At 39.3% G+C, this 22289-nt stretch overlaps 1 protein-coding gene across 5 annotated transcripts in view; it reads left to right on the forward strand.

Annotated features, from left to right (window-relative positions):
* Positions 1-22289, forward strand: part of CTNND2 (catenin delta 2) — a 700247-nt gene that overhangs the window by 113954 nt on the left and 564004 nt on the right. For all 5 annotated transcript variants that reach the window (XM_074874338.1, XM_074874348.1, XM_074874370.1 and 2 more), the window contains exon 2: positions 21108-21241. In XM_074874338.1, the coding sequence (XP_074730439.1) occupies positions 21108-21241 (134 nt within the window). The remainder of the gene's footprint in view (positions 1-21107; positions 21242-22289) is intronic.

Genomic DNA, 22289 nt, shown 5'->3' on the forward strand with positions numbered 1-22289 from the left:
ATAATTATAGAGAATAGATTTGTTCATATTGTCATTCAGCACTCACTTGATTGAGTCCTTTTAATACACAGACATAACTAAAGAACAGGTAAAAATGTCATTTTTGTAAGGGATTCTAGTTTGGAATAAATCCTCCTCCCCTGCACTGGAGGAGTAATATATCATCTCCTTTTCAAAAGGAAAAAAACCAATCAACTCTATCATAAATGCTGCACACTTTGCATAATTTATTTTTGCACTGAATTTGCATACACATATTTCTGCTGAAAATAATGTATGAAAAAATCTCTGATGATACTTAATTCTGTGTATGAAACAGAAAGAGTATAGGAAAAGCTTGGATGTTTTCATGTCAGGGACAATGTCTACTACTAGATATTTATACTCATCTTTCCAGAAGAAGTTTTGAATAACCTTTTGATTATATAGCATTTCCCTGATGAGCTTGTTTGTTGTTATATTTATTCTGCATCTCAGATGCAATTCGTCTTACCTAATTTTAGCTACCTGGAAAGGTAGTCATTGAGTTTAAAATAGTTGTCTAGGCACCCACTACAGGTAATAGAGATGATTCCTCCTCTCCCCAAACATGAGTCATCCTGTCTGCCTTAGAGACTTGTCTTGTAATAGAATTAAATCACTCTGCAGAAGCACCTGTTTCACCCTACTAACTAGGAGGAGACTATAGGCAGCTAGCTCTTACTGGATAACTAGTTTTATATGCTTATTTTACAAATCTCTACATCCATTACAATCTCTACATTGCCCTTCCCAAACGTCACTGAAACACCTTGGAGGAACAGAAATGAGCCCAACTAAAAATAAGTTAATGTTAAATTCCTTAAATCCATCCTAGGGCTGTTGGTAGCTGATGCAAATTTCCGTTCCTGCATAGCATTTTGGAATGTATCCCGGCTGAAGCCCAAAGTGCAGAGATGTACCTGGCATGATGAGTGTTGGACACATGAAGGCAATACATAGGTCTCTTTCTAGATACACAGTGTGGGTTTGCAGGGTGTGGGGGGGTGGTGGTGCTTGGTTTTGGGATTGGTTTTGTGTGTGTGTGGTTTTTTTCATCTTCCCCTTCTCTGGATATCTCACAGGAGATACTACTTCCCTTCTTGCTTCAGTACTGGAGTCTAGCAGCAACCTGAGAATTGTCAAGAAAAGATGGTGAAGCATCATTTCGTCTTGGGCCACAGGATTATTCCAATATACTAAGAGCTAAATTCATGCAGGAAGTGCTCATGCTTCTGCTAAGCTTACTTCTGTCTTTTGTTTTCCAATCAGTGGTAAGAAACGTAGGCTAATCTGCATACAGTATCTCTACATCATGGGCCAGAGATATATTTAAGTGGGGTAGGTATCATTGGGAGAGTCTGTGAAAACTGTAGAAGTGATGTGAGATAAGCCTCCAAACATGTTCTGGAATTTCCTTTTCTTTTGCTGCTTTTTCTTGATTAATATCTAGACCCAAGAGATTGATTTTGTACACATGCGTCTTTCCTCCCTTAGCAATATCCGAGTCCTCTTCAGGACAGGTCAGATATATGACTTTGTATCTACTTCAGATTAAATCAGATGAAATCTGAAGTATTACTTCTTTCTTTTCTTTCAGAAAGTAATTGAAAGCAAGTTCTTTCTTCTCACAGCGGAATTGGGCATACTTCATAGAAAACTCATGTAATTCATAAGTACCTCTAAAAGCCCAACTTGAACTCCTGAGCTAAAGGTGATAGTAATAATGCTTGGCGTTCAAAGACTGCCTGTAGCTGAACAATGAAAGCAGTACTGGATCAGCTCAATATGTAGAATGTGTCTGATGATTTAAGGTCTAGGACAGGAAACAGCCGTCTGTGTTAAGATCTATCTTTGGTAGTCAACAGTAATAAGTTGAGAGGGTTCACTACAATAGCTGTTCTTTTGGGGTTGTACATTCAAACACCTCTAGCAAATTCTAACACCATTAATAACAGAAATGGATAATCAAATGAATAGCTGTTTCTAGCCTTGTATTGTCTTTGTGTCTAGTATTTTAATTTGGTAAATCTTGCAGATGTTTGCAGATCATAAAACAATTAATTTTCTGCCTAATTTAAATGATTTTAAATGCTTCTTGAATGGTTTTAAAGAGTTGTGGAGGGCCTTGGGGTGGTTTTGTTTTGTTTTGGGTTTTTTTGAAAGTGAAGGGCAAAGGGAAAAAAAAATCTTCATTAATAAGTGGCCATAAGGAGATCAGTCACTGTAAAGTGTATGAGGGGGCTTCAGAACCGTGAATATCCACTGCTCTGCCTAGCTGGCTTTATTGCAGGGTATTAAACTTTCAGTTGAATTTCTTTTTCCAGTGCATGTTTGGACTAGCAAGCACCAAGTCTCTTATCAAATAACAGTATCAAGTAACTTATGAATAATGCTTTTGAATAATTTATTTTGTAGTCAGAAAATAATTGCATATGTTAAATTCTGTGCTTGTTTGATTGAGCATATTGAATTCAGTACAGATCTATATATTAGGTTGTGATGATATTTTTGCCTTGTCTTTTCTTAATTTGTAGAGTCCTTAGGCCAGTGTATCCTCAGTTGCAGTTGAAGGCTCTAGATACTCCTCCTATAATACAAATAATGATTTTGCTACTATGTCCTGTAGAACATGAAGACTTCCAGAGCTTTCACTTTTTTGAGGGACTTTTTTATAATGCAAACAGAAAAAGATACTTTCTAGAAATACAATTCTTGGAAATTCCTGAACTGTTTAAGACTGGGGGGTGTGTGTGCTTAATTATGAGACAGCTGCTTGGATGGAGCATTTCAGCCTAAACAGTGAGCTTGGGAAAAGTGTAAGTGGCTCAAAATAGGATCTTAAAATGAGAAGTGCTAAGCACTGCTGGCTCTGCCTGTAACTAAAAGAGAAAGACAGAAAGAAAATTGTGAAAGTTCCTCACCAGCTTTACATCATGAAATAAGTGAATTCCACCAGCGCTGTTTTTGAAAACTGTTTCCAGCAAACTGGACTCCCTGCAGTTGCTGACTGATTTCCTAGAAGCTGTGATGTCCCAGGTCTGCGTTGTGCACCTTCCCTCTCCGCACTGGCTCTGTTTCCCACCTTGGTCGAGGGTGGGAGAGGGCAGAGGAGGCACAGGGAGGAGTGGCACCTGCCTTCTTGGCTTCCTACCCACATCCTTGGCCTCCTCCCCAGTATCGCTGGCTGTATCTCTGGCAGTACCTCCCTGAATGCAATGTTTGCTTAACTTGTGCAAACTTTTTTAGGATAAAGAAACTGGATTTTCTGTTATGATGCATAATTTGACAGGACGAGCTTGTAAATAAAATCATAAATACAATTTAGATTCTGTAGACGTAAGTAGATTAGAGCATCTTGTAAATGCACACTATGTGAATGTATGTACATAGTTAAAATTAGGTGATGTAGACAGCCAAAACAGACATTGGAAAATGTGTATAAGCAATTGTGTGCATGTCTTTGCATGTGCAGTGAAATATATCTGTTTTGAGTGGATGTTGCTGCTGTTACAGCTGCTTGACAGTGCAAAGGAATTCAGTGGCATCTTAAATTAACCTCATAATGAAAAATGGGAGACAGCAGTTGTTACACCGCTCCAGTTTATCCAGTGAGGCAATTTGAAGGACTTACACATTGCAGTAATTTGGCATTAACCATGATGAAGATTTGGACAACAGTTCTTGTTTGAAAATAATAATCTGAAAAGAAGAAATGGTTAAAAAAAGTCGATCTGCATGAAGACTGGGATAGAATGCTACAGAACTAGTCAATCCATGAAAGAGTGTTTAGAAAAAAATGGAGTAGTGTATCTTTGTAGGGTTATAGTAAATGGAAGAAGTAGATGCTGGAGATTATATACTGAATTGAATGTATTGATTTCTGTTACCGCTCATAACTTTGTTTTAGGAAAGTTACACAGTGTATAATAAAATTCTAGTCCAGAGAAGTCAGGTAACTTTCAGTTCTGTGCAACCAGCTGGTATAAACCTAGGTTACTGAGGGAAGAGCTGACCTGCTTCTTATGCCTAGGTGCCACTACAACTTCATTATTGTTTCTGATATCTTAGCATAGCTTTTAATAATGGACCTGTTGTTTAGGAACCAAATTGTGTTCTAGCATATGTTCTTGATAAGTCCTGTCAAAATAAACAAGCCCTTAAGAAAAGACAGTGATATTATAGTATTGTAAAAGAAGGCTCTAGTTTTAGGCTTTTTAAGAAAATTATCGCAAGTTCGCTTGCCTGAAATACTTGTAGGTGCAATAAAAAAGTAATCATAATTAAAGGCCAATGTAATGTTGCTATGTTGGTTCAGCTATTTATGCTCACTGAAAAAAAGGGTCTAGTATCTTCTTTCTAGGGAAGTTTGGGGCTCTTCAGGCAACACATCCCTGACATTGAAATAGAAATTTGATGAGCTTCAGATAGTGCTGTGGGACCATTCCTTTTGGTGAGTTACTATGGCTCTTCACTGTTTTAAGAACCACTTGACTCATCCATTGATGCCAGGTGAGGTTACTTTTCACTTGTGGTCTTGCAGGCAAAATAGCTGTGGATAAGCAAGACATGATGTACATTCTTCACAGATAGAGTTCAAACCATCAGTCTGAGTCTCCCTCACACTTAAGTCTATTCAGCTTGTGTCTGGAGAAGTGTTTTATGCTTTCTTAAGCAACAGCAGAATCCTTATGTTAGACTGCTTCCCATCTTTTATCACTTAGCAGCAAAAATATTTAAGTGAACATTTTCTGCACTTCTTGTATGTTGTGACTGCCACTTGCTTATTTTTACTAACTTCTCTCTGCTATTCCTATATGCCACTCTGAGGGCTTCTGTCAATATTTAAGATGCTATATGCTGTGTTGCACTCTTTGGTCTTATGTACTCTTTATAGTCTTTCTAAGTATTAGCACATGCATTAGATTTTATTTCATACATTCCAGATCAATTAGTTTCCTGAAACAAAGTCTCAAAGTCCCTTATCTGGAAGGGTCAAAGGATGAGAAGTTCCAAGCTGGTGGTGAAGGTGGTGAGGAATTCATAAATGATCCTTAAATCAGTTGGCTTTGAAGGAGTTATGCAAAGGTTTAGGTTTGTCTGTATTTTTCCCCCACCAATTTTTGCTCTCATTTAACAGATTATCCAACTTGATGTATTGAGAACAGGAAGAAGAAAGACTTAATATAGCCAGTCTATTATAAGTCTTGCAAGTGATATGTTCCTATCCGATGTATTTTAAGAATGTGCTCAACATGTGTATAAAGATACCACTGTAAATGGATACCCTTTTAGTGTGACAGAGTGAAGACTGAAACTATTAGACTAATTACAGTCTTATACAACTTAAACATACATATTTTTATTCTTTTTCGTCAATTAGATACCTCCTAGATAACATCATTATGGCTAGAAAGAAACTAAAATAGAAGATATGTACTGTGTAGGGACACTGGGTTCAGCTGAACAACTATGTGAGGGGATTAGTAATTTCCAAACTTTCAGGCAGACTAACTGAAAAGAAAATGCAAGTGACTGTTCTCTCTAAATCACAAGACACAACCTACAAGTAGTCATATAACCTCTTATTTTATGTACTTTACTGTAAATTGGTCAGTTAATTTCACAACATCTGCCTATAGATTTTTAACCAAACAGATTTAGAAAACATTCACATTCTTACAATGGCTGCATTGTCAATTTCAGTGTGATCCTGTTAAATCCAAACTTTCAAACTTGTTTGGTGTATGTAAAGTATACTTTGCAAAAATTATGCATTAATACAAGGACTTCTTCCTCTGCTTTCTGGCAGGCAGACATGCAGAGACAGTTTTCTACTCTGCTGGGTTTTTTATGATTGTGTTTCTAATGCACTTTATTAGTTGATATCTCAGCAGAAATTTCTTTCAGCATTTATTTCTATGAAAATCCAGATTCCAGGCTCTGGAGCACATAAAATATTCTTCTGCAGTTTAGAAAAATAGCTAGGATTGTACTGATGAAATTTTTCTTTTGTTTTCTCCATTAAATTGTACATACTGTTATATAGATCAAAAAAGTTTGACTCTTGGGAGAGCTGGATTCTGATCTGCTTTAGATTTCTCTTGTATCTTAGGTGAGATACTTTGCCTCTTTACAGAATCACAAAGAATCACAGAATCATTCAGGTTGGAAAAGACCCTTGGGATCATCGAGTCCAACCATCAGCCCTACTCTACAAAGTTCTCCCCTACACCATATCCCCCAGCATCTCATCCAAAGGGCCCTTAAACACATCCAGGGATGGTGACTCCACCACCTCCCTGGGCAGCCTATTCCACTCTCTGACCACTCTTTCTGTGAAAAATTTGTTCCTAATGTCCACTCTGAACCTCCCCTGTTGCAGTTTAAAGCCATTCCCACTTGTTCTATCACTAATTACCTGTGAGAAGAGATCAGCACCAACCTCTCTACAATGTTCTTTCAGGTAGGTGTAGAGAGTGATGAGGTCTCCCTTTAGTCTCCTCTTCCTCAAACTGAACAGTCCCAGCTCCTTCAATCTCTCCTCATAGGATTTGTTCTCCAGGCCCTTCACCAGCTTCGTTGCCCTCCTCTGCACTCGCTCCAGCACCTCGATATCTCTCTCATATTGAGGTGCCCAAAACTGGACACAAAACTCAAGGTGTGGCCTCACCAGTGGAGAGTACAGGGGGACTATCACCTCCCTGCTTTTGCTGGTCACACTATTTCTAATACAAGCCAGGATGCCATTGGCTTTCTTGGCCACCTGGGCACACTGCCGGCTCATGTTCAGTTGCTTGTCAGTTAGAACCCCCAGATCCTTTTCTTCCAGACAGCTCTCCAGCCACACCTCCCCAAGCCTGTAGCGATGCATGGGGTTGTTGTGGCCCAAGTGCGGGACCTGGCACTTGGCCTTGTTGAAGCTCATCCCGTTGATGTTGGCCCACTGATCCAACCTGTCCAAGTCCCTCTGTAGTGCCTCCCTATCCTCATGCAGATCGACACTCCCGCTTAACTTGGTGTCATCTGTGAACTTACTGATGATACACTCTATGTCCTTATCAAGATCATCAATAAAGATGTTGAACAGAAATGGTCCCAACACCGAGCCCTGAGGAACGCCATTTGTGACCGGCCACCAGCTGGATTTAGCTCCATTGACCACCACTCTCTGGGACCGTCCATCCAGCCAGTGCTTGATCCAGCAGACCGTTCGCTCATCCAGGCCATGGGCAGCCAGTTTTTCTATGAGAATCCTATGGGGGACTGTGTCGAATGCTTTTCGAAAATCCAGGTAGATAATATCGACACCTTTTCCCTCGTCCAATAGCCGGGTCATTTTGTCATAGAAGGAGATCAGGTTTGTCAGGCAGGACCTGCCTTTCATAAACCCATGCTGACTAGGCCTGATCCCCTGGTTGTCCGTTATATGACTTGTAATGGCACTCGAGATGACCTGCTCCATGACCTTCCCTGGCACCGAGGTCAGACTGACAGGTCTATAGTTTCCTGGATCCTCCCTTCTGCCTCTCTTGTAGATAGGTGTCACATTTGCCACCCTCCAGTCCAATGGGACCTCCCCACTTAGCCATGACTTCAGGTAAATCATGGAAAGCAGCTTGGCGAGCACATCTGCCAACTCTTTCAGCACCCTTGGGTGTAACCCATCTGGTCCCACAGACTTGTGTGCATCCAAGTGGTGTAGCAGGTCTCTGACCGTTTCCTCTTTAATTCTTTGAAGGAGGCACAGGACATAACTCTGGAGTGGTGAACAACTGAAAGCAGAAGAAAGCTGGCGTAGGTATCCATCAGAATCAAGTGCTGAGGTGGCATTCCCATGTAAGAAATCGAAAGGATTTTGCAGTTTGGCAAGACAAATGTAAATACATAATAAGGAGATCAGAAAAAGCTTAAGAAACAAGAAAAAGCATAAAAAGTTAATGAAAACTTTTAAATATCTGGAGCAAGAAGCTTGGCAACAAGTCTGTAGGGCCAGTAGTGAATAGGGACAGTTAGAGATTGTTGCCATTTAAGACCAAATGACAGTATGGAAGCTAAATGGATTTGGATACCAAAACAACTTTCATCACACCTGTATGCAGTTTTAAGAATTAAATGGTTTTGCTGTTCCATGGGAGAGATGACTTGGTCCGGGAGAAAAGCTGGGCAGGTTAGTGCAGTGGTTCCTCACACAACTTCCCTTTTCCATGGGGGAGAGAGTGAAGTCCAGGAGAGAAGTCAGGTGGGTCAGCACAGTGTATCCAGCTGGGCTGTATGCAGTCCTGGTGTGGGGTCTTGGGGTCCCCTGGGTACTTTCTGGTGCTCTCAGGTCCTCTTGACTGTTGGTGAGATGGTTCCAAATTCTGGTGCAGGGTAATGCGGTCTCTGTCTTTTGTACTCTGTTTTCCCACAGTAATAAGTACCCTTAGTTACAGGATTGGGAAGGGAATACCATGTTGGTGGTTAGTCCTTTCAGATGGCGATCTTTTCTGATTTGCGGTTGCTGCTCACAGTCTGCTTGTTACAGATACTTCTGGACATGTTTGCATAGTAGCTATTTGTTCAGCACACAAAAACTATTCTGTTTGTCAGGACAGGTGACTATTTCATCTGCTTTTGCCACAGTAAAGAGTTGATTAACATTTACAGGCTTATGCTAACAGCAGTTCTGTCTAGACATAGCTCATGCTAACTGCTACAGAGAGTGAAGAAAAACTTAGGGATATTTCTCATCTTTGTGGCCATGAAGTATGTTCAGGGAGCTTCCCATAATATAACATTCTTTGTGGGGATGCCTTCGTGTCTCAAAATATTGTCAAGAGTTTATGAAGCTAAAAAAAGTAAGTAATGGATGATGAAAATTCATGTGGGTAAATGTAAAATGATGCACTTATGGAGAAGGAGAACACAACATCCCAACTTCACCTATAAAATGATGGATTCTGAGCTCATTTTACCTCACAGGAATCTAATGAGGGATCTGGTACTTTTGTGGGGCTTGGGCTGTATTATATATAAGCCCATATCAAAAGGAATGAGGAGACAAGCAGCCACAATTCCCATTAGGAGTACTGCTCAGTACTCTGCCAATACTACACTAGCAGGATAATGTATGCGGAGAGAGAGAAAAGCATGGCAGTCACTCTGTCTGCAGACACACCTCAGCTCTTCAGGAAAATGAGATGGAAAAGTTTCCTTGTCATGCTCATCTCGGGCTGGGGGAGGTGGATCCAGCCATTTAAAAGAGAAGACATGCTTACCCCAGCAGGTCTCTACTTAGGCGTGAACAAGTGAGGAGACTTTGTGGTCTTCTACCAGCTCTCCGTTTAAGGGATACAACCCTGAAAAGAGTCCCAGAGTGACTGCTGTCTTGGTTCCCTAGTGCAGCTCTAACTGCTAGGCATTGGTTGTGTCTCTGAAGGTTAGTCTGGAGGTACATTACACAGTGTTGTATGGGGCTTGAAAGTATGCATTCTGCTGTCTGGCTCTAATAAAAGAGTGAGACGTGAGGCAAAGAGGATCTGTGCAATTCAGTATGATATATATAAGTAAGCTCCTTAACTGTAGGAATTAGTGAGGAAGTAGATTAGTCCTGAGATTACACCAGTACCAGAACTGTCTATCCTACTTCAGGTTCAGAGCCATGGGAAACATTAAGAGTAGTCAGCATGAATCAGCCTGCAATTTAAATTTAAAGTAGTAGTAATAAACAGTCTATTTTTTCACAGAACCTTAGTGGATTGCTTGCCTCAGACGCAAAGGGCTGTGCTTTTGCCTCGCTATTTCTGTTCTTTGTAATGAACATGTGTCCTCTGGTGTTGCTGCCATTGACCCCATCTCTTGCATTACAAACTTTTTTTTCTCTTATGGTTGGTGGTGTTGGAGGGAGAATTACTTAGTCATGGTGTGTAGTGGGTCAACCCTGGCTAGCAGCTAAGCCCCCACCGACTTGCTTGTTAACCCCCTTGTAGCAGGATGCGGGAGAGAGTTGGACAGGCAAATGTGAGGAGAAAAACTCTAGTGAGTCAAGATAAAGACAATTTAATAAGTGAAAGAAAAAGAAAGGAAAAAAAAGGTAACAAGTTATGCAAAAGGACTCACTCACCACCAGCGCATCCCCAAGCAGTAGCTACTTTGGAGAAACTGCCCCCCAGTTTTATTGCTGAGCATGATGTCATATGGTATGGAGTATTCCTGTGGTCAGTTGGGGTCACCTGTCCCAGCTGTGTCTCCTCCCAACCTTGCTGAGGGGCAGAGTGAGAGACAGGGAAGGCCTTGATGCTGTGCAAACACTGTTCAGCAGTAGCTGAAACACTGGATCACAAATCTAAGCCACAGCGCCACTGTTTTAGCTCCTGTAAAGAAAATTAACTCCATCCCAGCCAGACCCAGAACATGATGTCACTTAAATTTTCAAGTCACTCCCAGTCAATGAATGACCAATGAATGAAAAAAAAAATACAAAGGAACACCCCATATTATGTTAGTGTCACCTACTCCTATGGTATCTAGGTCATACAAGATATTAAGAATTCACTGTAGGAGCATTGCTGGTTTTTGTTTGTAGATCTGCATTTTGCTCTGTATGCTTGAAGGTATTGGCATTGTCACTGAAATAAGAACTCCTGTTCCCTTGGTAACATGGCTAAACAATATTCCCTTACTGGATTCCATGAATGGAACAATTTTGCTTGATTCATGAATAGACTTTTCACCAAAACTGAAATCAGTTATCATAAATCTTCATGCTGACATCTCTAAAACATTGACAGGAGTATGAATTTTTATGCTGGTTTCTCTTTGTGATCATGTTGCTGACTCCAACTGTGAAATATTTTCATAAGAATTTTAGGAGGTTGCTCAGTTCTCAGATGGTGCATGCTAGCTGGTTAGTACGAATTCTTACAGATTAGATAGGTGCTTTCTGTAACAATGAAGTAGGAACATGTTTCAAGCCAGCATGGGGTTTATCTGTCCTCATTAATCACTTACTTAGTTGCTATAATGTACTGACAGAGAAGGGGGCTGGGAGCAGTTAACTGACACAGCACTGTCGTTGTGATTTGGGTCTGATCTTTAAATCTTCGTGCACCCTGCAGTGGTGCTGACACAACTTTGAGAGAAAAAAAGCAAGGGATGTACAATTGGGCCATCTTTCTCTTGCCTTTGTTTCAAAGTGCTTTGGGCCAAATGCTGTAGCTTTTCTCTCATAAGCACTTCTTCCGAGTTACCCTGTTAAAATCATGGGGAATGTTTTAGAAATTTTTTTGTTTGATTTTAAGGAGGAAGGCTGTATAGTAATTCAAAGTACTTGCAATTTTATATATTATAGAAAAAAGCAAAACTGCCTTAGTTTATGACATATTACTTGAGAAAAACAGTACTTAACAGGATTGTATTGAACTAAAAAGTTTGGAAGCGTTGCAGATGACAAGCTTTAGGCAAGACTTAAGGTTTCATATGGCTTCTAGTGTTCTGACATGGGCTAATGTAGACAGTGGTAGGAAAATATTTGATGCAGTCTGCAAAGACCTTGTACTGGCTACTGTGTGCATAAGATCCTTCATTTTGCTTCCTCTTTGGAGGAAAATAGAGATGTTTTAATCAGACTCAGGGCAGAAGTAGAGTCCCTGAGGAAGAAACTTTTTTCCTGTTGAGCTGTAATCTTTGGACTGTTTCAGGAAATGCCTTTTTGAGTCAAGCATCTGTGGAAGAGAAGGGAATAGAAAATTTCATATATACTGGCTGCGTATATGCCAACAATTTTGGTTTCCATTTTAGGTATTACATATATATTGGTAGAACTTTAGGGTAGGATAAGTCAAGGAAAGTGTTGGGGGAAGTTTGCCAATATAGCTTCTCTTCAGTCAGGTTTTAGAATATGGTTGTCTTCATACTTTACCGTGACAGATGGCATATTTTATATTTTCTACCACACTTCTGCAAAGAGCAGGAGAAAAAAGGAAATTTTATAGTTTACTGAACCTGAACCTCAACTTTGCCTAAAATTTAAAACCAGAGGATTCTTTTTCATCCACTTAGAGGCCTGAAATACCTAAATCGTATGATTGAAATAACTGAGAATGCAATAGTGGAAGTCACAAAGGAAGACAGGAGACAAGCTTGCCTGTCTTAGTGAATAGGGAACAAGATGGGTCTACAGACAAAGAACAATCCCAGAAAGAAAACAGAGAGCCCTTGCTCTTTGGAAAGCCCCTGTGATGGGTTAGCTAGAATGAGAAGAGTGTTGACTTGATCCCTCATATCCTTGATCCCTAATTGAGCTTAAGCCTTTGCAAAGATCTTTAAGATATCATGTCTGCTTTAATTAATCTGTTTTCCCATCTAGTAATTTCATCACTGGAGATACATGTTTTAGGATGTTGTGATAACTACTTAAGCAGTCAGAAGACATTTTCCTCTTTGAGGTATTTGGCAAGGTCTGGCAGATTTTTTTATCTTCCCATTGACTCAAGAGGTTATCAACCTATTTTTTAAGAATACTTACCCAGCCACAAATTGTATTAAACTGTCAGCAAAGATAGGACAGTAAAGGATATCTACAATTTCAATGGTTGTGTGTGCAGGAGAAGGTGAGGCCCATCTTACAGAGCTCCTACCCTGTTTCACTGTTGCACAGCCGAAAGATTCAGCTTCATTGCAGAAAAGTCTAATGCAACATTAGTAGATATGTATCCTGCTGCCTAGAGCCAGTGCTGTCTCAGCGTTCAATCACACCCATAGTTTGACATTACTGAAGGAATACAATAGGTCGCATTTTTGCTGAAGATGATTCCTTGCATGTCCAAATTCTCAAGCAGTGCCAATTTCTATTTCTTCCAGTTGGGATTTTATTCCAAAAACCTACTGTAAACATCTTTGTTAGTCTTAACAGTCATATGTATGTGATAATGTTTGAATTGGCTTTACAATTATGTAATAATGAGAATAATCTTGGATATTTTTTCCCTCCATATATGCATCAAATGTGTCTGTGATATAGGTAATAATTTATAAGAATGGCCAGAGCTATTGCATTCTATATTGTTTTGGCTCCTAACTTACACCCTCTGAATTTTTAGCTTATCAGAATGACTCAGTGAACAGCATGAAAGCTGGTGGTTTTCATGTTCATTGATACAATGCCAAACCTGTTGCTTACCACAGTTGTTAGAAGCTAGTGTGTTGGAGCTGTTCACAACTGTAGGCTTTCAAAAAACAACTGTTGTTCATATACGCAGGGAGAAAGAGAGGTTCCCTAAGGCATTCATGCAATTATTACAGCGAAGAAAATTGGAGTATTTTATGCATTTATTTTTTAATTAAAAACAGCTAAAACCAGGATCAGCATTAGTCCTTCCTTCTGAAATCTTGATATGAGTTACTGAAATCATAAACAGTAAATTTAAATGTAGTCATAAACATGCAGTTTTAGGTTAAAAAAAAAGTATTAAAGTATTTTCATTTTACAGTAAGTCCCATAATTTTGAAACAATAGCAAAGTAAGAGCAACTTTAGTAGGAACAATAGAAATGCATATTATTAAATTGTAGTCATACTGTAATCTCTATACAGCATATCTAAGGTAGGGGAAAGGAAGTAGAAAATATTTCTAGGTGCATAATTGCATATTGGATTATTTTAAGTGATTGGTTCTTATCCAAGGCTAATTCAGTGTCAATCATGGTTCTCCAGATTAGCTCAGTAACAAGACAAATCTGATTGCTGTGCAGTAAGACAGCATGACTTACACTTTTATAACAAATGCTCTCACTGATTAATGGTTCATTGTACAGGGAAAACCCACTGGGGAGTACATACTCCTTACCACAGTATCTTTTTATTAAAGAAACATATTTGGATTTTCTGATTCTACTGATTTGATGCAGTTGCCAGTGTAGTGAATAACTTGGCCTTACTGTAGGTTTCCAGACACTGTGGAGCTGTTTAGCTTTTTTTTTTGTTTGTTTGGTTTGTTTTTTTTAACCCTTCTACACTTTCTATCCATGAAAGAGTGATGTAACATTAGACTGTGTAAACAGCATTATCAAAGTGACTTTTAAAGGAATATCAATCTAATATTGAAAAATGAAAGTCTGCCTTTTTTTTTTATTAAGCATAGTTTATAAAAGAACTGATTAAAACAATGCAGTGTAAGCTGGAAAAGGAATGGAGTGAGCAGTTTACAGTTGATGCTGCTGCTTTTTCAGTACTAGGTTTTTTTCAGTGTTCTGCATGGATGCAGTAAATGAAGTATAGTATTTCTGATGTAGAGGAGGGTAAGATCATTGAAAGGGAGATGCAGCCACCCCATCTGAGGAAGAGTGGCAACATGTCATTGGTGAACTATGCCTCCAAAGTGCATTTACCAGTGACGTCTTCATGGCTATACCTCATTACTTCCCTACTTAGTAAATCCCTGCCCCGTATGATTATAATCCATATAAAAGTGTATGTGCAGAATTAAACCACAGCATCTGACATTGCCTTTTTTATGAGCATTTATAAATCGTGTAAATATTTTGTTTCACCTAAGGATTTATTTATGGCATAGAATGTACCTCTGTGTATTGTGTATGTACCTCTGTGCCTGAGTTCAGCCTGAACAGACTTTTGCAATTTGACCTTGGAACTAGCTAAGCTGGTTGCATTACCTCAGAGAAAGCGTGAAATCCTGCTGCAAGGAAAGGTGTCTCCCATCCTGCATCCACTGCCATCTCAAGGGTCACAGAAGGAATGTGGTCTTGCAGTCTTTTTTTCCCAGTTCTAAATGCCATGTTACTACCATCGCTAGCCATTTGTGGGATCTAGTCATAAAAATTATTATCCTTTTTTTTTTTACATGTTGCTAAAATGTCCATGATGCATCTGTAAGAAAGGAATTACATATGTAAACCACCTCATCATTCATTTATGTTTGAATAGAATTTTGTGGGACCAAGAAAGGGCTACCAGCCCAAGCGCCATGTCCCCAGAAGAGTCCCAAGAGCTCACTGGAAAAAGTGATGTTCAAAAGAAATTCAAGAGAAATATAAAAACAAGTAAAAAACTTACATTGAATGCTTAGTTTGAGTAAGCACTTTAAAAAGTTAGCGAAACCTCTTATTTTTTCAGTGTGTGTGTCTGTGTGTCTGTGTGTGCAAGACTTATGAGGAGCAGCTGAGGTCACTTGGTTTGTTCAGCTTGGAAAAGAGGAGGCTGAGGGGTGACCTCATTACAGTCCACAACTTCCTCAAGGGGGACAGCGGAGGAGGAGGTACTGATCTCCTCTCTCTGGTGACCAGAGATAGCACACGAGGAAATGGTATGAAGTTGTGTCAGGGAAAGTTCAGACTGGACATTAGGAAAAGGTTCTTCACTGAGAAGTTGGTCAGTCGCTGGAACAGGCTCCCCAGGGAAGGAAGTGGTCAGGTCACCAAGCCTGTCAGAACTTAAGGAGTGTGTGGATGACGCTCTTAGTAATATGCTTTAGTTTTAGGTGATCCTGCGAGGAGCAGGGAGTTGGTCTCCATGATCCTTATGGGTCCGTTCCAACTTGAGATATTCTGTGATTCTAAGGTAGCTTTAAAAAAAGAGGTCTTCCTCCTGTTCCCTTTTCTTCCTTTTCCCCTTAAGTTTTATAACCAGATATCACAGATATAATTTAACTGAAAATCAGCAAGTCATTTGAATGCTTCGAATGACTTGCAGTTACTCTGAATTTGTTGTATTTCAGCTGTTTGAAAAAGACTGTCTTGCAATAATGTATCCTTTTTATTGTTTTTTGATGTTGTTTTTTAACTCCTTAGCTAAAAAAATGAAAATTAGTCTTGTTTTTAGTGATGGTCAGTCTCTCTGAGACTTATGACCTTATTATGTTAAGGTTCCAGGCATCACAAAAATGTTTGTTTAGAAACAACTTTTTCATTGGAATTCTGTGAATTTTTCATGGTGATAGTTTTGGGGCTTTTGTAAGTATTAATACAGGGTACCTTTTGTGCTGGAGTGGAAATGTGTGCCTTTCCGTCAAGATGGTGACTTAACAAGAGGAGGTACAAATACCTGTATTTGAACTGCAAGAGCCATAGCTTGAGTTCAGAGAGAAATGGGGTTTAACTGTCTCAGAAATAGCTTGTTTTTTACTTCTCTTTTGACTCAAGAACCAGCCCACGGACCCTCTCTGTCCAGTTTATCTTAGGAGTAATGCTTCCAGTAGAACTCAGGTCGATTTTAAGTTTTTGATAACTAGTTACATGACAAAAGTGTCATGTGTCATCCCGGCTGCTCAGCACAGGGGCTGCCCCTGCTGCCAGCACCTGTGCACCTGTGTGTGGTATGGGGAAAAGATGGTTTTGTTTGGATTTACGGGTTGGTTTTCTTTTCATTAAAGTGAGGTAAAGTTTTTAGATGCTCTTAGAAAGACAACCAATTAAAAAAAAAAGAGGTCAAACTCCAGATTGAATTTTGCCAGTGCTGTGGAGTACGGGAATCCATGAATAATTTATGTCTGACTTCCCAGTATGTTCCCAAAAGGCTAGTAGTATTTTCCCTGTTCATCTATCTATGATCATCTAAGATTTTAATTTGATTCTCTCAGGAGCATGTATATGCTCTGACTTACAGAATCTCATTTGTATTTTTGTGACACTGATAGGAAGTTCTGTTGCTGTTGTGGAAATGAAATGCAGCCAATTTACTTTTGTGTTTCAGTTACTCAGCTATGGTGTACTCTGTTAAACTGCTTAATTTTTATTTTTCTTCTCATACTTGCTCTAATTTTCCTTTTGTTTTTAGTGCTGAGCTTCCAGAAATGTGTGTTAAAAGGCTATCAGCCAGCTTACTTTATGAGGAAAAATGACAAGATTTGGGGTAGCTTTTCTAGAGAAGAGAAGCCAGAGCAGAAGGAAAGATACAATGGTCATCATCATGTGGGATAATGCTTTTTTTAAATTGTTTTTTTTGTGTCCATGCTGGATAGTACAGGAAACACTAAGCTTAAATATGTATAATGTTAAAGACTAAAGCAAGCGTAAGGCCAGTGGAGCCCTCAACAGAGGGAGGCAGCCAAGGGAAGCTGCAGCGAGGGAAGCTGTGAAGGACTGGTTATGTGTATTAAATACCCAGAATAGGAAAAAAATCTGCCTTCTCTAGAGATTTGGTAGTGCTCTAGGGGTTTGGAGGCCCATGTCAGCCTTATTTTCTGAAAACTCATTCTGTGTTTCCTTTCCATATGGTATTTCTCGTATGAATTTGTGTAATGAGAAAACGTTGAAATATATGTTAACAGCTCAGCTGGATAACATTGTGCTGTAAATTCAGTGATACTAGTTTACTAAGTGCAGTTGCCTGCAACCTTTCCCTCTCTAACAACTGTAGTGATAAACTGAACTAGTGAAATAGATGCTAGAAATTATATTCTCTGTGCAGAAGAAATATTTTAATAGGTGCACAAAACATTACTTTTAACGTCAGAGACATTTCTTGTGATTTCTCTGGTTCTAGATGAACAGGACGCACAGTGTGCTTTTTTTACAACTTTTTTTTTCCTCTTTTAAGATCTGTATTTAAAAAAAATAAACAAAATCCTGGAAACATGCAGTGGTTATAGAATATTAGCTACTGTTCTGTCCAGATTTTGAGCCTATTTGAAGCAAGTACAGTTTATTGCAGCAGTTGGTTGTGTAATCAGATTATTTTTTCCCTTGTAAACTGATACTTGCAAAATTATAGATTACTAAAGCAGTTTTTGAAGTGTTCTTTGGTGGAAACAAAGTATTTGCAAAAATAAGTATCGCAAAAAATAATTTTACAGCCTAAAAATTAAAATTTACTGAAGTTGAATAGAGTCCCAGAACAAGTTCAGGATAGCAGCAGGCAGTTGCTGCCTGTATCGCATGGATGTAATTGTTTTGAACACACAGAAACTGGTGTGGTCTTATCAGTAGCATCTTTTTGGTCAGAGAGCGGCTTCCCCATTGACTGTGCGGCCTTGCTGTCTCTCTCAAGTGCAGTTTAAATATTTTGGAGTGTTTGTGCTAGAGCAACCTTTTTTATTGTAGCAGATAATTTTTTCCAGCAACTCAGGGAGGCTCATTTCCCCCCATCTTCCTGAAAACCTAACAGCAACAGAAAACGACCATGCTGCAGTGGGCCTCGTTTGGATTGGCTCTTAGAGAGCATCACAGGCCAAAATCTGAGAAACTTGAGTCAGGGAATTTCACTTAATTGGATATATTGCCAATTAACAGAAGCTTTAAATTGCTGATTTTGGTATTGAGAAATAAATAAGACAGCCAATTAAATGAACATTCAGAGAAGACATGTCGGCACATCCTGGTGTCTCATCCCCTTGCTACATGTTAGACGTTGTCCCTTTGGTGAGGTGATGGGTGAGGTCATCCAACACAGGTCAGTCCTGCAGCAACCCCACCCCAAACATGCACCCTTACTGAAACCCTGCCAATTTTACCTGATACGGAAGGGTGCCGTATTGAAATGAGGGGCTCCTTGACTGCAGCCAGTGTCCTTCCAGGTGGTGTTTGTGTCTTCCCAGTCAGGCCTAGTAACTGTGTGCTGTGGTAGGGAGCTGAGGCTGGATGGAGCAGGTAAGTCCTCTTAACTTGTCACCTGAAGAGCAGAATCTAAGTGAACCTCATATGACAATTACTTGCAGAGGTGGGAGCAGGACCAAGGAGTTCTTGACTCCTAGTCTGGTTTAGTTTGCTGGGTTTTACGTCCTCGGGCCTAGTGTTTATGAAACAGCCAATTCAGCAGAGTCTCCCTGCCGGGGGTCAGGCAGCCCTGGAGGAGCATGAGGACGAGCTAGGCACATAAAGGGGCTTTTTCCAGGAAGCTTCTTTGCAACTGCAGAGAAGATGATCCTGCAGTAGGAGAGCTACTCTCGCCCAATGTGTCTGAAACTATTTTGCAGACACCTCTTTGACAGCTGTGATGTTTCTTCCCACCCCAGTGCAGTCTTGGGGAGGCAGTTCTTTGTGCCTCTTGCTGTTGTAGTTCCACGTGTCTCCCTGGTGAGCCGCCCCTGGCGGGACGCATGGCTTCCCACTGCCCAGGGAGGGTGTCTGCATGGGTGGTGGGACTGCCTCACGTGTTCGTACTCATGTTCCTGAATCCTGTGGTCTCTCTCATTCCTCTGCACAATTTTCAGCTGGACTTTACAGGGTGTGGAGTTGATAGCAAGGAGTGTTGCACTCTAGGGTTTTCCGCAAATATAGCTCTACAAAATGAACTGTCTGACCATTTGTATTTTTCAAAAAGAAAATCACTTTGCTTTCTATTATAATACTGCAATTAATAATTTAGTAAAAAAGAAAATAATTAGATTGTTTGAAAGTGACAGAATAAGCGTGTATGTGAGTACATGTCTTTTCTGTGGTATTTTTAAGAGAGTAGCAACTTTAATTGCATGCCACAAACTAGGTAACTTGTTATAATAGAAGACGGTTCCTTTGTTGCACAAAATGAGAAAATGTAATTCAAAGTCCATTTAGGTTGATGTATTGGAACCTTATAAAAGGTTTGTACAGTATACTTGTGATAGAGGAAGACGGGTATATATAATCTGAGTTTTTAAAGATTAATTTCAAGTAGTGTATGTATCTGGAGCAAGGACATTACCAGAGCCAAAGACTGAGTATTTACCACTTTCGGTGATTTGCTTACAAAAAGTGAGACGTGTGAAAATATTTAGCTTCTTTAATTAAACTGATAAATAATCTCATGCTTCAATATATAAACTAATCTAGCCTGAGATTTAGGGAGATTACTCTTATGAGAAATAACTGACTCTTTAATGAATAATCTGTATTTGCATGTTTTCGTCTTAGGTATTTATGCCAGTGTCCTGAGCTTCAGGAAGCTTTTGGAAAAAGCTACCCAGTTGGGTTGAATGAGTGTTCTTGGGCAGCACTGTGGCTTCAGAGCCAAAGCCTTATAGGATGTCACCTCCCCTTCTTTTAGAGCCCTAATTTCTGTGGCAAACTATAGTGGGGATGCTTGCTCTGGGTATTGAATTTTATATTTACTTTTACCAACTACCCTTTTCCCATGCTTTTCAGACTTCTTATTTCTTCCAGAAAAAGTTGTATTTTATAAAAACATTGGCTTTGAAAAGCAGCATGGAGCCAAGGCAGGAGTTTCGGCATTGATGTGAATGGCGAGTCCGTGCATGTATGACCCCTCTGATGACATCCCTCTGAATATCCCCCACTGCTCCTCAGGAGGCCCGGCCAGCTGGCAGCCTGTGGGCCAGTTCTCTTCCACAGAATAATTCTGGCCAGCTCCCATATGAACATGATCTTATCCTAACTTGCCTGCGCATAACCGTGCAAGCTGCCTCTCTGCTCCTTTACTTCTGGAATGTGACACAGCTTGCCTGCAGAGTGACATTGCCTGCAGTGACATTTAAACGGAGATGCTACACTGTAGTTTAGCCTTCAGAAAGATAAATCTTTCCACAGTCACCACCACCATTTTGCTCTCTAAAAAAAAGTACTAAAAATTCTTTCAAGTGCTAAGAATCTTTTTTTTTTTTGTAACGGGTCTCAAAAATGACTTACAACTGGTGTGCTCTTTTTCTCTAAAATACTCTGATAAAATGTTGTCAAAATCACCTTCTAGACTAGAAGAAGGGCAAAGTTAGTTACCTAGGCTTAAAATATAATACATATTAAATAATCATGCACGTTAGAAAGTCAACACTAGATGTTTTATATTTCTCTCCTGTATCATTTGTTGGTTTTCTGTGCAAAGCATTTTGTGATTCATTGTTTTCATGATATTGTAATTTCATGTTGGATGCTGCCACTGGAATAGTATACAAAAATCACAGCTGTAAATGATTTGAATCCTCTCCAGATGTACTGTGATAAATATTTTGGAGTAAGACTGGGAAATCATTTAATATTTTGTTTTATAATTAATTTAGAACTAGTTTTAGTTTTAAATACGTGATATATTCTATATTGCAAAACCAAAGCATGTTCTACAATTTTTTTCCTTAGTGTTATTAGTCTTATATGCATACAATTTCTGATATGTATCAGGTTTCTAATAACAAAATCATTGTTTTCTTCTTCAATAAACTGCAGAAACTATGCCTGTTCCAGACCAGCCCTCGTCTTCTGACAAGACAAGTTCCCTTAGTCCTGTATTGAACACATCCAATGGCGATGGCTCTGAAACTGAGACAACCTCTGCCATTCTAGCTTCAGTTAAAGAACAGGTATGCAAGTGCTGCGTCCACAGGCTAGAAAACAATAATATGAGTTAATGTTTTTTCAACAAAAGTTTCATAGGTGGTATCTAAATAATTTCATTCACAAATGCATATTGCAAAGAATGTTAAATATTTCTTCATGTCTTAATATACTTCCGTGTGCTGTCCTACAGTGACATTATTATAATTTAATTGAATTGTTCGTTTTATTCTCCACTTTCATTCTTTACTGTTAATGGTGGTTTTCAGACATCTCTCCTTGTTGGCAGTCTGCGTGTAGAATTACAGCATATAGGCATAGCATATAAGAGCTGTAGACAAATAAGAGATTGTGGAGAAGATGTGTTATCCTAGACCTTTTAATTAAAAGGATTTCTAAGAATCCTAGGATTTTAAAATTTAACATCTACATGTGTTTTATTTTTTTGCGTAAAACTTGATGTGAGATTATTTTAGCGCAAAATTGAGTAGAGACAGAGGCTTTCACCCTTAAATGATTAAACCAAAAGTATTAGAAATTTTTGAAAGAAAGCTCTTTAGTGGGATTCTCTGCTTGATTCTGATAGGACAGGTTTGGACATTTTAATGGAAATTTTTGTGGGCTGAGTGTCTGATATTTTGCTTAGTGCCTCTTTGCACATCAGGAGATGGTTAACATTTCAGTTCATGAAAACGCCTGGTTTCCATTGCTACCTCATTTGGCTCAACAGCAGCAACAGGTATCCCAAAGAGAGACATTAAAAGATAGCAGCTTTTAGTCAGCTTTCTCCTTGCTGAAGGTGTCTAAATTGGTTCTCCAGTTATAGTAATCTTTCCCTGCCTAAGACATTCACTGCTGCTTTAGTAAAATTAATGTATGAATTCAGTTTGTGATATGTAACACCGTTGGGGTAATAGCTGTTGAGTCATTGGGTTTTTATAAACTTTGTGACTTTGGTCTTCATTTTTTCTTTTTGATATGTACCAGTTTTCTGTTTTGGGTGTTAAAGCTTCGTCATGTTTTCTGGCTGTGAAAAGAGGAGTGCGAGAAAGAAAGGTTGTAATGTGGAGTTTT

This window comes from Strix uralensis, chromosome 1, assembly GCF_047716275.1.
Source record: "Strix uralensis isolate ZFMK-TIS-50842 chromosome 1, bStrUra1, whole genome shotgun sequence".
Lineage (NCBI taxonomy): Eukaryota > Metazoa > Chordata > Aves > Strigiformes > Strigidae > Strix > Strix uralensis.